Here is a 14,294-nt window from a genome sequence, read left to right as displayed (position 1 = left end):
TGCCTTCTACACTAGCTCCTGAACATTAAGTCGGCATCTGAGACCTTTCCCAAGAGAGGCTTCCCACGCAGACACAAACAAACAAACACGCCCAGTGTTATGACTGCTTACTGTAGTTTGGGTTGTCACAAGAGAACAAGATGGCTTGGTGTGGAAGTGCTGAGTGACTGACATGGTAGCAGAGAGCTTGCCAGTGTAACACCAGGGAGTGTAAATGTGGGTGGGTGATATATGTGAGGGGAAAAAAAACATCAAAACGCATAAAAACCCACAGTGCTATGTTCTAGATCAGACATGGGCAAACTACGGCCCGCGGGCCATATACGGCCCGTTAGGCCTTTTAATCCGGCCCGCCGACGTTGTTCAAATTATTATATATATTTTTTATGCGGTCAAAATACAGGAAATCATTGGATGACCTGCATGAGGAATTCTGCCGTCGGTTTTGTGATTTTGGAAAAATTGACAGCTGGTGTCATGCCCTTTCTCACAAGACCCGGAAACGGTTCCACAGGAGTTGCAGTTGGAGGAGTTGCAGTTGGAACTTATTGATCTCCAATGTGACAAGTTCAACTCCCTGAAAGTCTCTGAGTTTTAGGCTTCATTAAGTGCAGCCAAATTTACAAACATCCAGAAGATGGCACAGAGGATTCTGGTGTTATTTACATGTGTGTGAACAGACCTTTAGTCTGATGAAAACCAAGAAAGCACCCCATAAATCCCACATGAGTGATGAGTATCTTCATACTTTAGTCCTTTTTTTCTGTTTATGTTTCATATGTACTTTTAACGGATGCAGTTTTTTATATGTATCGTATCTTGTGCTGACCCTTTTTAAAGTCAATGTGGCCCCCGGGCCGAAAAGTTTGCCCAACCCTGTTCTAGATAAAGGATCTATTATGCCGATTGTATGTTTCGTCTATCTTTTGGTACTTGCACAAGTGAGCCCCAAAAACAGAGTGCAGATTCGCTTTTTGTGGTGCGTGCACGGAACTCAAATGGCAGTAAAGTCATCCCTGACCTTTGAGTTCTAAAATGCCAAGACTTCATCATTTTAGTTTACACTGTGAGACATTTTTGTTGAATGTCATTTTAATCAGTGTTAAACCGCAGTGACCCTGACCTACAACTCAACTAGAGTGATACCCGTGTGATGAATGTCTAATTGAGCAAAGCATTTTACCTCTCTCTGATCATAATTGGCATATACATATAGTACGTGGACATAACATTTTAGCATAAAAGTGTGGCCTACATGATCCAAAATATAAAACCTGATACATTCACATATGTACTGATGGATATGTATCACTCAGCATTTTGTTACTTAGTATTTCTAAGCGGAAAATGAATGAATAATGATTTTTCTACATTTTTTTCTAATTATAAATGAATAAAGAGTAAAAAAAATGCTTATAAAAGTAAAAATAATAGAATTAAAATAAATAAAACAGAAAAACACTCCCACACACCACAATAACACTACAGTTTTTTTTAATGTATCTAGCATTTAAATGTTTACCTGCCATTAACAATTCATTTAAGTTATGCATGACTGTCTATGAATGCTCATCTTTATGTGCCATTGACAGCTAGACGTCCAATCTTGATCCAATTTTGATTAAAACAGGCTGGTTGCCGAAAAGTTAGACTGTAATATTAGAAGTAGATTAACTTGAACGAGACTGTTCAGAGAAAAAGAACCATTGGCACACACAATCACACCGACACCGATTGGGATTCGATCCCACGCTCTCCACACCGAAGCCAGGAGAACGGACCACTGCCCCGTTGGGTGGTGATAATCACTGTTATAAAATGATATTGAATGTAGCCCTATAATAATCAATTCATAAGTCTGGTAACTTACAGTTCGATGGCTTTGTTCCACATGATGACGTATCCTGACAAAATGAAAGACTCAATGTTGACAATGTGTGTGTTCCCGCGCTCTGTCCCCACATAAAGCCATTTACTCTGAAAGGGAAGGTGGCAAAATGTGATCCTAAAACAAGAAAAATAGGGAGAAAATAAGTTAGTATATGCATACAAGGTACAAATTGGTGTATATGTCTGAGTAGCACAAGCACCTGCCAGGCTTATCAAGCTTCGGAGGAAACCTTGCTATTTCTGTCTTTGCTGGCATTGTAATAAAAAACATACAGTGGTACCCCTACTTACGAAATATTAAATTAAGGTTACTTGTTTATAAGACGAGGACTGTTTTAAATTGTGAAAAAAATCTTTTTGAAAGTCAAAGGACCAAGATAATGAATTGATTTGAATGCTTGTATTGTCATTATGCAAGTATAATGAGATTTAAAGCTTCACCATGAAGTGCAGAATGAGCTGTGATGTTTTACTAAAGTCAAGTCTAGGTAGTCAACAGATTTTTTTTGTTTTTAATTTTCAGCTCTGTGTTCACTTTCAGTCAGGAAGCAGATATAAATTTTCAAGCGCTCTCCATAGAATGGATACATACTGAAGCTGTATAATTCGTGTTGATTGACAGCTAGCCAAGCAGTGATGTTGAAATTCAACACCATGACAAGTCGAACTTATTAAAAGGAGGTTTATAATTTCTCTCTTCCATGCCAGCCATTTCTTAACTCATTCATGGACCTACTCATGCTGAAACTTTCATTCGAATCTTGGCAGGAAGAGTATAGTGTTATATTCCCCTCTAGCAAGCAGTACCTATCACCTGGTTATCATTGTCTATACACACTCACCCACCTCTGTTAATGTATTTATGTTCACATACAGCTTCTTCCAATAAGAAAATTTCCATCCAGAGTCAATAATTAATCAAAGAGCTATTCACTAGTGATATACGTACATACATGTACTACAGGGTGCCCTGCATCATGCATATATTTATTAAACCTATGACATGCAGTCTGTCAATAAGTATCAAAACACGTTGGCAAAAAAACACATAAGTACAGAAAGGCAATTTTAGGGATGAGTTATGGGTTTTACATTTGAAAACATAGTAGGGAATATGCTAAGTTTTTATTGACCTACCCATCAGATATGACAGATCCATCAGAATTTCATCCAGCTACAAGTAAGTTATGTAACGATTTGTCATTTTAGTCAGTTTAGTTCCGGCTGGACAGTTGAAAGAGAAACCATACCAATTGATCTAAAAATGTAATGGAGTGGGAAAACTGTATGATGAATTATGAATGTTATTTATTTTGTTGAAATGAAAATTGGAAAAATCATTTCACCTTTAATTAAACCTTTACGTGCAATCAACGTCAACAAGGGTCTGGACTTTCCTGAATGATTATTTTGTGGCATGGAGTATAATGTTAACCCTGTTCAATATTTACAATCACAAATAATTGTTTGGAGTCACCTTGCAGCCACAGACTCCATCGTAATGACATGAAACAGAACAATAGCCAATTAGGAAGCTTGCAGAAACAAAACAATTCAAGCTAAGTGCTTGGTAACATGAAAAGCAACACCATTGTGTCACCAGCATGGGCGAAGAAAACCAGTTATTTGACTGAGCACAGAAGTGTCCCAATTATGTTCAATAATATTCTGCGAAATACAAGTATACTGTAGACGTGGCAGTTTCAAAGAAGTGACTGACAGCTATCACAACACAATTGTCTCCACCGTCTCCAGTGATTCATCCATAATTCTAAGGGCTGGGGGGGGTTGTTCAAGGCATTCTTTTCGTTGGATTAAGCCTAGAGACAGAGTTAAATAGCAAGTCGCCACCTTTGAGAGATGATTCACAAGGCCCTTTGATTCTTTTTCCTTTTGTCTTTAAGAATGATTCACTGCTGTGCTTGTGAAAAGATGTAAAGGCCTCTATACCCATCGCAACATAACACAGGTAAAGTACAATTCAGAAAAACAACATACCATGACTTTCTCCATTTTTTTGTTTCTGTGGATGTGGTCCTCACACAAATTGGCTGTCGATAAAAATAATATTCTTCAGAAGGATTTGAACACCGAGGATAGCGTGGCGCCTCCTTGTTAAAATATGCATCAGTAGTCTCATTTTTGAGGGGTTGTTAGACCCAGGTTTTCAGCAGTAGACCTGTGGAATGTTTTTATGTTCTCCCATGATTGCGTGTTTTTACTGAATATTCTGGCTTTCGACTTGAGCCCCAAAACTTGAATAGGCCGCTCAGAGGCCATGTTGGTAAAGATACATTTGCGAAGGCGGTACACGGTCGATTGGTCGCCGGTCTTTTGGTCGCCGATCTTTTGGTCGCCGGTCTTTTGGTCGCCCGGAAGGTTATTGATAATTACCATTTAAATCGTTGCTCAAATTCCCTAAATACAAACAGCCATACTTAATGCCCTATTAATTATTAGGCTAAAGAAAAGCTCCAAATTTCCTGTACTTTTATAGTTTTTTGTTGGAGAACTTGCTTAGACCCTGACTGACGTACCTCCTTAAAAGGGACAACGCATGTACATACAAACTCTTATTCACTCACACGTTGGCTCAGTGAAACTGCTCAGGGCCATTGTTGGCTTTTATTGATGCGTGGACCGTGTTGTTTTACCTTGTTTTGTCGCCGGTCTTTTGGTTGCCCGTTGTCGCGGTCCGGGCGACCAAAAGACCAGCGACCAAAAGACCAGCGACCAAAAGACCGGTGACCAATCGACTGCACATGTGCGAAAGCACTAGCAACTTCAGAACCAACTTCAAATCCTTTTTAAATATGCACAAATTATAGAAAACCCAGCGACTCTGTGACAACAGAAGCAGATGCCTTAATAACACACCTCTGGTACAGTCATTTGGTTTAATTGTCACCCCTTCAGCTCTCACTGTGCCTCACTGCAGCACTCTCCGGTCAAGGTTGATGCATGTTCACCCACTAAGCTATTTTCCTTGTCACATTTGCCAAGTGCTTGCTCATGGCGCAGTGTAGAAGTAGCCATTAATCATCTGCGCTAGTGATTCGCTCTACTGGGTTGCGGGGAATCAGAGCCTATCTCCGATGACATCGGGAGTAGGCGGGGTCACCATAGACGGACGACGAGTCATTCACAGGTTATATCGCCTCTCGCCCAATGTCAGAGAGGACAAGCCTCACGTGGCCCAGCATTGGATAAGTGGAAGAGACAATGGCTAAAGGAATGGCTGTACTGTACTACGATTGTTCTACATAGTGCCTTGCTACAGAGGAGCTTTAAAACGTTCAAATTCATATTCTGTGACGTCATTTTTGTGGCCCGTCAAATAAATTCTTAGTATTGATCTCTTTGTTGGGTTCTTTTTTTTTCCACTAAAATAAAATGTGAGTGGAATTCTGCAGTATTAATAACAGCAGCAGCCACAGTTGGCAGACAAAAAGGAAGCTGGTATATAACTACAATGAATGTTACTTTTAATACTACCAGTATTATCTTAAATTAATTCATTTTCAACACCGCTTCTCCTTGTCACACTAAACTGGTCGCCAGTCAACCGTAGGAGACAGACAACCATTCACACTCACCATCACACCGCCACTGAGTGGGAATCGATTCCACGCTGCCTGCACCGAAGTCATGGGAATGAACCACTACATCAATGACAATTCTCTTACAAGATAACCTCTTTGATTAAACAGCCTTTTTTAATGTGCAATTTCACTTTGCCAAAGAATATACTTATAGAAAACTGTGACTCAAAATGCTGCAAGGATTCTTATCTCAGTTATGAAGTATTACAACCGGACTGATAAGAAATGAGGAAAATTGTATGATGGAATGTCTGCGACTGCTCCATAGTGAATCACCGAAGGCGTAGGAAAAAAAATCTATTTTCTCTTTCCTTTTTTTCAGTTATTTTCAAAAGCAGTACCGCAATATAAAAGCAATTGTCTGCCATTTAGCTCTGACAGCAGATAAATGTGAGTATGCTGCTTGTCAGCATCATACAGACAGCTATTTTGTGTAAAACAACAACATAAAGATGGTTCCATTGAAATCTGAGCCATTTTAAAGATATAGCCAACAAAGTGCTGTTCATCCATTCATTTTCTATAATCTTTCTCATCAATGAGTTTGATAGTGACTAGACAATGTTCTCTTTGTGAGTGGTTCTCACCTTTCCCTGTTGAACTTGAGTGAATGCAAGATAGCCGGTCGCCTCTGACGAAGATTCCATAAGTGTAACGTGTCATCTGCGCAGGCTGTTACTAAGGCCCCCTGTTAGGTAATAAAAAAAAACATCGGAGCAAAGAACAGAAAAATTCATTAATACAATGATGATTACATTTCTCTTAAACTCCTTTCAAAACTGAAAAAAAAAATCGTAAAAATCAAATCTGCTCGACCCTTGGTAAAGACGTTAACAGATTGCATTTGCAAAGAAATTCCCATGATGAACTTCTTAGAACACTGAAGACTGCAGCCCAGGGAAGAATAAGTATTAGATTAAAATGTAATGTTGTGATGAAGAGGTTCACTCGCCTGACTTCAGTGCGGGCAGTAGCGGGCTCTATTTCCGCTGGTAGCGGTAAAATTGTGAGTGCACACGGTCTTTTGTCAATCTGTGTGCCCTAAGGTTGACTGGCGACCAGTCTCGGGTGTAGTCTGCCTTTTGCCTTTTGCTGGGTTAGGCCCCCCGCACCTTTTTTAAGTGTGTGCGGTGAGTATATATACAATATATATCAAATCTGCTTCTTTTGTGTGATCACAAACTCTGTTCAACCCCAGAACTGTGAGGCCGATGCACTAAGCACTCGGCCACCGGGCCGCCTTTAATATAATCTGTTCCTTTTTAATAGAAAAAGGTCAAAAGAAGACAGGAAAGTAATTTGTTCAACCATGAAACTGATTTTTTTTTTCATTTTGTGCATTAGATTCATTATTATATCTGCAAAAACCTACTCGAAGCTTTGCCATATTGCTTCCATTTATCTTCCATTTTTTCCCCCCAGAGTGATTAGCTGCTGGTTTATTTGACATTTTTCATGCATGAGGAGTAAATTAAACATATATACATATATGTCATGATCGATTCCGGTGCAGGACAGAACCCAGGATGAGAGGCAGGAAAAAAACGGCGAAAGTGCTGGTGCACAACTCAGGGTTTTAATGACCAAATTTCTCAATACAAAAATGATAAATAAACAGGGGAAGACGCACACCAACGGAGAGGCAAAAACATGACTTACATGGATGGGGAAAAACAAAGTACTTACGATAATAACCCCAAAAATGACATCACCAAACACTCCCCTTAAATACACGGGCTAATTATAAACTACAAACAGCAGGCCACGAGAGGAAGGGAATCCAGGAGGGACATAAGAGGTGAGATCTACATATCACCCAGACAGGACACACAAGGAAAACATGCACACACACACACACACACTTCCACCCAAAACCCCCCCCAAAAAATTTGACTATATATACACATACATATATACATACATACACACACAAACAACATCTGATTTGTTTAACGTTTCTGCCCATGAAAGCAAAGTGTGGATGAATATTTTGGTTTATACTGTCATTATTCATAAGTGCCTGTTAAAAGTGGCCACTTTCCTACTAATAGATTTGGTCGATACATCAAACTAAATGTCAAGAGACAACTCAGAAAATAACCATTAGCAGGGCAGCAACAGCCCATACACTTGAGTATGTAAGAGGATATTAACATGCCAAACCAGAGTTGCTTTAAAAATGTCCTGTTTTCACATTGACTACTAACGAAAGTCAGTATATTACCTCTTAAAACTCTAAAACTAAATAAACACACCAACAAGCTTCTTACATTTCTAACGCCTTTAATGTTATTTAACAAATTAACTGATTGGCTCTGATTGAGTACAATAGACACCAAATCCATTGGATTAGATATCTATCATAGTCAGATATATTTCTTGTTTTTTTAATGTTAAACATTACATATTCTTATATGTTATATTATATTACATATTTTAAAACATCTTTGCCTTTATTTTATAATAGAAACATATTTACTATTAACTTTTTAGCCACCATTAATGGTTCTAGATGTCCAATCTGCCATAATTGCGGTAGCCGTCCCAATTAAAACAGAATTGACCAAAGCTTAGAGCGATCAATTATATACAATGCATTTGGGCTTATTCTGAAGATGATCAAATTTGGATACTGTAACGGTTTTGTTCAACTCATTGGCTCTCGATGACAACAAAATATGTCCAATCATCTTTTTCTTACTGATAGGCTGGCAGTCAACATTTACTGCAGTCAGTCAATTCTGCTTGTATGTAATAATGTATTTCTTGATTATGTAATTCTTTCTACATTTGAGTGTAGGATTTTACCTTCAAGAATAGACAAACGACCCAATACTTTGAGAAATATTAAGTCTTACCTCATTGATAAGGAACTGTAGTTGAAGAACAGCTGCACCGCTCTCATGCTGACAAAAGCAGTCCACCCCAGGTCGACCCAGTCTGATAACACCACAGAGTCAAGGAAATTTGGGAATATTGATCAAGTATTTGCAAAAATATTGTACGTCAGAATGCCTCTTAGTTTTACAACATGTATGCTTTGCTAGTTTACAACGGACAAAGGCAAATGCTTAATCATGATCCTGCAATCCACTTCACTTCACATTCACTTTTCTAAAGTTTGTTTCTTTAGCTGTGGCTACCGCATCTGGCGTAATTTTGTCTTATTTGCATCGGATGAATGGAGTGGTGTATGATGTACAGTAAATGCACATTGATGTATGAGGATTACTCCTCTCCCTCCTCAGGGCACTTACGTTTGCAAAACATCCACGCAAGGAAGTTCAGGAAGGAACAATTGAGAACAGTCCCGTTGGCTGTCACTCCAATTTAAGTAAACAATGTTTACCATGTGAAAGATTATACATTACATCATACATTACGGTCCTTTTAGATGTTCATACGCTACAAGTTTCTAATATGTTAATAAGGAAATCAATACACAGATTAGTGCCAACATGTTGTGTATAAAACATACCCTGATTTACACAAAAATATTTCTGTCAACAGAGATACAGCATTTGAAATGCTTTACGTATAATATTGAGAATGTCATTGTGTTGGCCCTGTAGACAGTGCAAGGTCTTCCACAGTCTAGACATTGTAGGTTTAACTTTTGCATTTCATTTTCACTGAATACGTCCTTTGAATGATGTGCAACCTTGTATAACCATTGACTTCAAATGTCGATTCACTTAATGACTTGTATGATTTTTTTAAAAGAAATCCTGAATACCTTGCATGGCAAATCTCGCTTTAGTCACACAGCACATTTGCTTCCCCATCTTCCCTCAAAATGTGATTCTTCTCCACACCATTTGGCAAGAAGTCAACTCACATCATTAGATCAGATCACAAACCACTTTGGACAAGGTAATTGTGTAACCTGAATGAGCTGCAGTTACATATCTCTCCTGTTATTTTGAAAACAAAATGTGTAAAGCTGTAATGAATGGCTTCAGTAAGCATTCAGAAGCATTGCAGTTTGTATGAGACAGGGGTTTAATCCAGCTGTGAAATAGCAATAGAAAGATTGAGGCAAGAAAATGAGGACCAGGAAGCAAATTTAAAGATGTACCCAGCATGGCATCCCATTTTCAGCAGTACCTTGGAATCCAAATTTGAATGCACATCAAATTTTATACCCTTTTAGATACTCATATACTGCATTTGCCTAAATTCTGTCATTAAGATTCATGACTCATTCACTGGGGAAATAAGGAAACGGTCATATGACTTGGTATAACGCCTATTAAGCAGTCAAGTGTTATTATCTCAACAATTTTGAGGGCAGCACAGTGAGGTGTCCCGGTGTTAAAAATATATTTTCCCTGCTGTTCTACGTTTGCATGTTTCCCTTCCGCTGGTGAGGGTGCTGTTAAACCTACAAGACTGTTTAAACCAAGTAACTCATTTAAGTGATGAGCTGACATTGACATCCAATCTCGAATAAAACAAATGTTTATTCACCCTCTTCTAGGCAAAATGGGTTGGCCGTCTAGTGCTGTCAATGGCACATAATGAGGAGTATTCACACCCAGTGTAAATAAGTTGTCTGTCTATCCTTGTCAATGGCAGTGCTACAAAAGAAAGTTTGAAAAATGTACATATTTAAACCACATTGGTGACATGTTCTCGTCGACGTGTGAATTAATTTGTATCAGCTCTCTGCCATTGCACTGAATTGCATTGTATTGTATTTCAAGACTTTGCCTTTTGTTTGTATTTCACGATAATCTGAGAAGCATTATATATGTATAGATTGCAAGTTCTCCTACTTAGAAATCCAGACCTAAACCCAATAGAAAATCTGTGGAGGGAACTCAAACTCTGTTTCTCAGTGACAGCCCAGAAACCTGAATGATCTAGAAAAGATCTGTGCTGTGTAGCAGGCCAGTGCAGTGTGCAAGCCTGGTGAAAAACAATCTAAAAAATACAATAATGACTAATAGGGGGAAAAATGACAACCACCTATGTGGACAAGTCACTTTCTGTCATGTGGACGCCAGGTCTTCATGAGTTGTTATATTTATTTCCAAAAATTGCCACTTGCCCTACTAAGACTGAGTTGTCCATTGGAAAATGTACAGTAAAAATGACTATACCACTTTATCATTTGCTACAGGAAAAACGGGCCTTACTAGCATATGGCTCACTGCTTAGATGTTTGTTGACTCCAGATGGTAATGGCCATCACAGCCAGTTTATGTGATTTAAGTTCTTAAAAGGGAGGGGATGGAAACAGCTTTAAATCTCAAGACTGTGTCTGCTTGCATCAGTCTCCCCCTAGCAAACCACTTTCAGCACACATTGCATTCAAATTCACATCACACTCGGGGCCAGATCAAAACAACCGAGACACTGTCAGAGCACAAAGCTGATGTGAAGGTGAACCGCCTACATCCATATGAGAGATAAACATTGTACTATTGTCAGATAACCACAGAGGGACTGACTGCTACATGCTCAAGAAAATTGTTTATTATTTCAGGCGAATTGTGGTCATCTCGGCTGGGAAAACAAAACAATTGACGCATGTAATTCTTTTTTTTTGGTACAGGCAGGGGGTAAAATAATGACTTGCAATAGAGTGAGAATTAGATTTTCTCCACTGAGTGGACCAGAATGCAAAGCTGTAACACCCACTGACCTGAATTGAGTTATTATAAAAGTGCGTGATATTCATTGTCCCATATTTCCTTGCTTCGTAAAAATGGTTGGAGACTCAATTAGTCACCACAGGTGAAACGCTATACGTACAAGTCTTCTGATTTCAGATGTGCATTGAAGACTAGAAACAGAAAAAGCAACGGGAAAGTTGGATTTCAACTCCAGACCAATCAAGATTGACATATTGCAGCAATTAAGATGGCTTTTTTAGGTATCATGAAGGAGATCGACAGCGAATATATAAAAAATCCTGGAAGTTTTGTGCATTTTTTGCGTATATCCAACAAAAACAAAAATGGTCAACAAACAACCTGAGTGCATGACATTTTTTTTCAGCATCTTGCTATTTTTTGTACAACAACAAGTTTCGTTCAAAGCACAAGAGAACACTAAACTTTGGACATAAGTTCCAATTTGCTGTCAGACCGAGTCAGTGGAAGACCTTAATAAACTGACTTTTTTGTATTGTTCTCTTTTTAAAAACCTGTCCTGTACACGACAACACGCCATAATTCTTTGTTTTTTCCTCAGAGAAATGGCAGTTATGGTACGCTGATTCAACATGACTGTATACTTTGATTGTTTGTGAACTGCATATATTAACTACAAACCAGTGTGAGTCACATTGCGTTAAGTCACATTCATTCTTCTGTGACAGGTTCTTTCAGTTTCAGTGCTTGTTAGCCCCAACTCTAGAATTGATTTTGAAATTCAGCCCAAACCTCGGAAGACCAGAATGACTTGTCATGTAGTTCTACTGGCTTGCCAAAATAATGGGACAGAGCAACTTGCCATATTCTTTTACAATTTTCCAAATAAACATTTGTTTGAATCAAAACAGATTGGCAGGTAGTGTCTGGAGAAAAATTAACATGCTCTAATCTGCACTTGTGTAAGTTCATAAACACATAACAGAGCTTTTATATCCTGATTAACACACATAATTACACAACAGCAGTGCATTTTTGTACAGATTTAAACAACCATAACTGCCAATGATCTGCCTTTGTCCATCTGGCTGGCCACTCTGTTATATTCTGTACATCTGCTTTATTTTGCAAGCCCATCAAAATGAGTCACTCAGGACCGTAACCCAGCAATTTCACATTGCAATATATACTAAATTATAAAAGGCACCTATTATGAAGTTGGCTTAAAAAGAATTGGAAAATATAGATTCTGAGTCATTTAGGTCATGTGAATCACTAAAAAGTTACCTGCACTGCTGAAGTCGCTACACCTGTGATTCAGCATGAAGTAGGATGTTCACATACACCAATTAACAGACAGTTAAGTTTAGATAAAACTTGTATTCGTCTGTATTTCAGTGATGTGTTTAATTTCTTCTACCACTACCACTGACACTTCCAACGCCATCAATATAAATGAATCTAAATGTTATTTTTTGCTATGTATTTTCCCCCAAATATTGCTAATGCCCCAATGCACGCATGCCAATATCATTTTTAATTTTATCGGATTGAACATGCAGGTACGCATGACTAAGCTAACCCATTGACAGCGACAGATGGCCAATCCAATTTTGACGGGGAGAATGGCTCATGTGATGAAAATTTGCCAGTATAATGAAAAATAATTTCCTCACGTGGGGTTGCTTATAATAGGAAAAACACCAAAGGTGAAATGCTCATATCATGAGGATCCACTTTAAATACAAGCTATATTTTTTGCATGTTCTCTTGCTTACAGCACTGACATTTAAAGTGACCGCTGATCAAAGTGTGCAAGTTCTCCTAATTACATGAACACTGTTTGCTGGAGATTGATCCCACCAATGGTTCTCTAAATGACCTGAGATCCACTTCTTGTATCTCTAGCCATCCATGTTAAAAATCAAATTTTCATCATGTAGAATTGCCAATTACTTCCACACCCCCTACCTCTTTTTTGATTTTTTCTCTCTTATCTCCTGTGTGTGTGTCTGTGGGAGTGCTGTGTATAGTAATTACTTAGTGCTTGTTTTATAATAGCAGTAAAGGGAGACAAGGTCGGGCAATTTAAATTAGAGTATCACCTCACAGATGAGATGTGTAGAACAAAAAAGTGGAGGATTTGAAGTGGGGGCGTCAAAGCGGGATTGTTGACTGCTCCTCAATGCTTTTAGAATACATGTGATGATAGAGACAGAAATGGCTGATAAAAGGTGTATAGTATGTCTCTTTCAATAAACAGCCATTGTGAAAGTTGAAGATTAAAGGTTATGGCTAAACATGTCCTCATGGAACACAAACAGCTTCTGCAATTGTCTCCCTTCCACTCTTGTTATATAATTTTGGACAAAACTCTTCCATTAAATTTCATCTATAAACAACAGTAAAAAGGATTTCTAGTGCCCACACAGAGCAAGTCATGGCTCTTGCAATTGCAAAATTTGGCATTGTTGGTATTTATTATGCAGGTAAAATCCATTCATATTAGTTTTTCTTCCCAAAATAGATGTAGATCGTACAATAGTCGCCTTGTTGACAGACATAATGGACCTCCAATGAAACAATAACTAGTTTGGCCATGACAAAGATGAGTAATCTTAGTTAACTTAGTATGTATGTTTTTCAAATGTGTGAGAACAAAATAAAAAAAACGAAAAACGGCCTATTTCGAGAAGCAATGGATACCATGTAATGGAAGTGGATTGGAAATTTTGAGGGTCAGTGTATTTCCTGTGGTCAAGTCAACAGAAACACAATTATTTGTGATGACATTTTCCAAAACAGTTGGATCACTGGGTTATGTTTTTGCCTTTCAAAATGTCGCCTGTAATTTGAGGGATGAAACCAATGAGATGGCATTATACGTGCATGAGCTACTTCTCCAAAGTGCAAACGAAAACAAATCATCTGTTTTGTAGAAATGTAATTACCAACTCGGGGGTTATAATTTGCAAAACAAACACTCAAGTGCACTGGCTCATCAACAAGGATAGAAAGGCACTACATCAGTTTTTTTAGCTAGTGAGACGATAAAGATGAGACGTAAGGCAAAGGTAGAGGTGAAAAAGGCCAACAGGGGGCATTTGATGACCCATATGCCAGGTAGCACAGCAAAGACGAAGTCCTGCACCCTTTGTGGAATTGGTTGGACACCTGTGGCTGAGAGACAGTAGCTCTGAGA

General features: G+C 38.5%; 1 protein-coding gene across 1 annotated transcript in view; it reads right to left on the bottom strand.

The window, feature by feature from the left end:
- stxbp5l (syntaxin binding protein 5L) overlaps positions 1–14,294 on the bottom strand; it is a 121,352-nt gene that overhangs the window by 59,188 nt on the left and 47,870 nt on the right. The window contains exons 4-6 of the mRNA XM_077617588.1: positions 8,351–8,432; positions 6,080–6,180; positions 1,871–2,005 (exon numbers count right to left, since the gene is read on the bottom strand). Coding sequence (XP_077473714.1) covers positions 1,871–2,005; positions 6,080–6,180; positions 8,351–8,432 — 318 coding nt within the window. The remainder of the gene's footprint in view (positions 1–1,870; positions 2,006–6,079; positions 6,181–8,350; positions 8,433–14,294) is intronic.

The sequence above is a fragment of the Stigmatopora argus genome, chromosome 13, assembly GCF_051989625.1.
Source record: "Stigmatopora argus isolate UIUO_Sarg chromosome 13, RoL_Sarg_1.0, whole genome shotgun sequence".
In the NCBI taxonomy this organism is placed as follows: Eukaryota; Metazoa; Chordata; class Actinopteri; order Syngnathiformes; family Syngnathidae; genus Stigmatopora; species Stigmatopora argus.
Note: the sequence above shows the minus strand (reverse complement) of the source record. Positions and strands in the feature narration are given on the sequence as shown.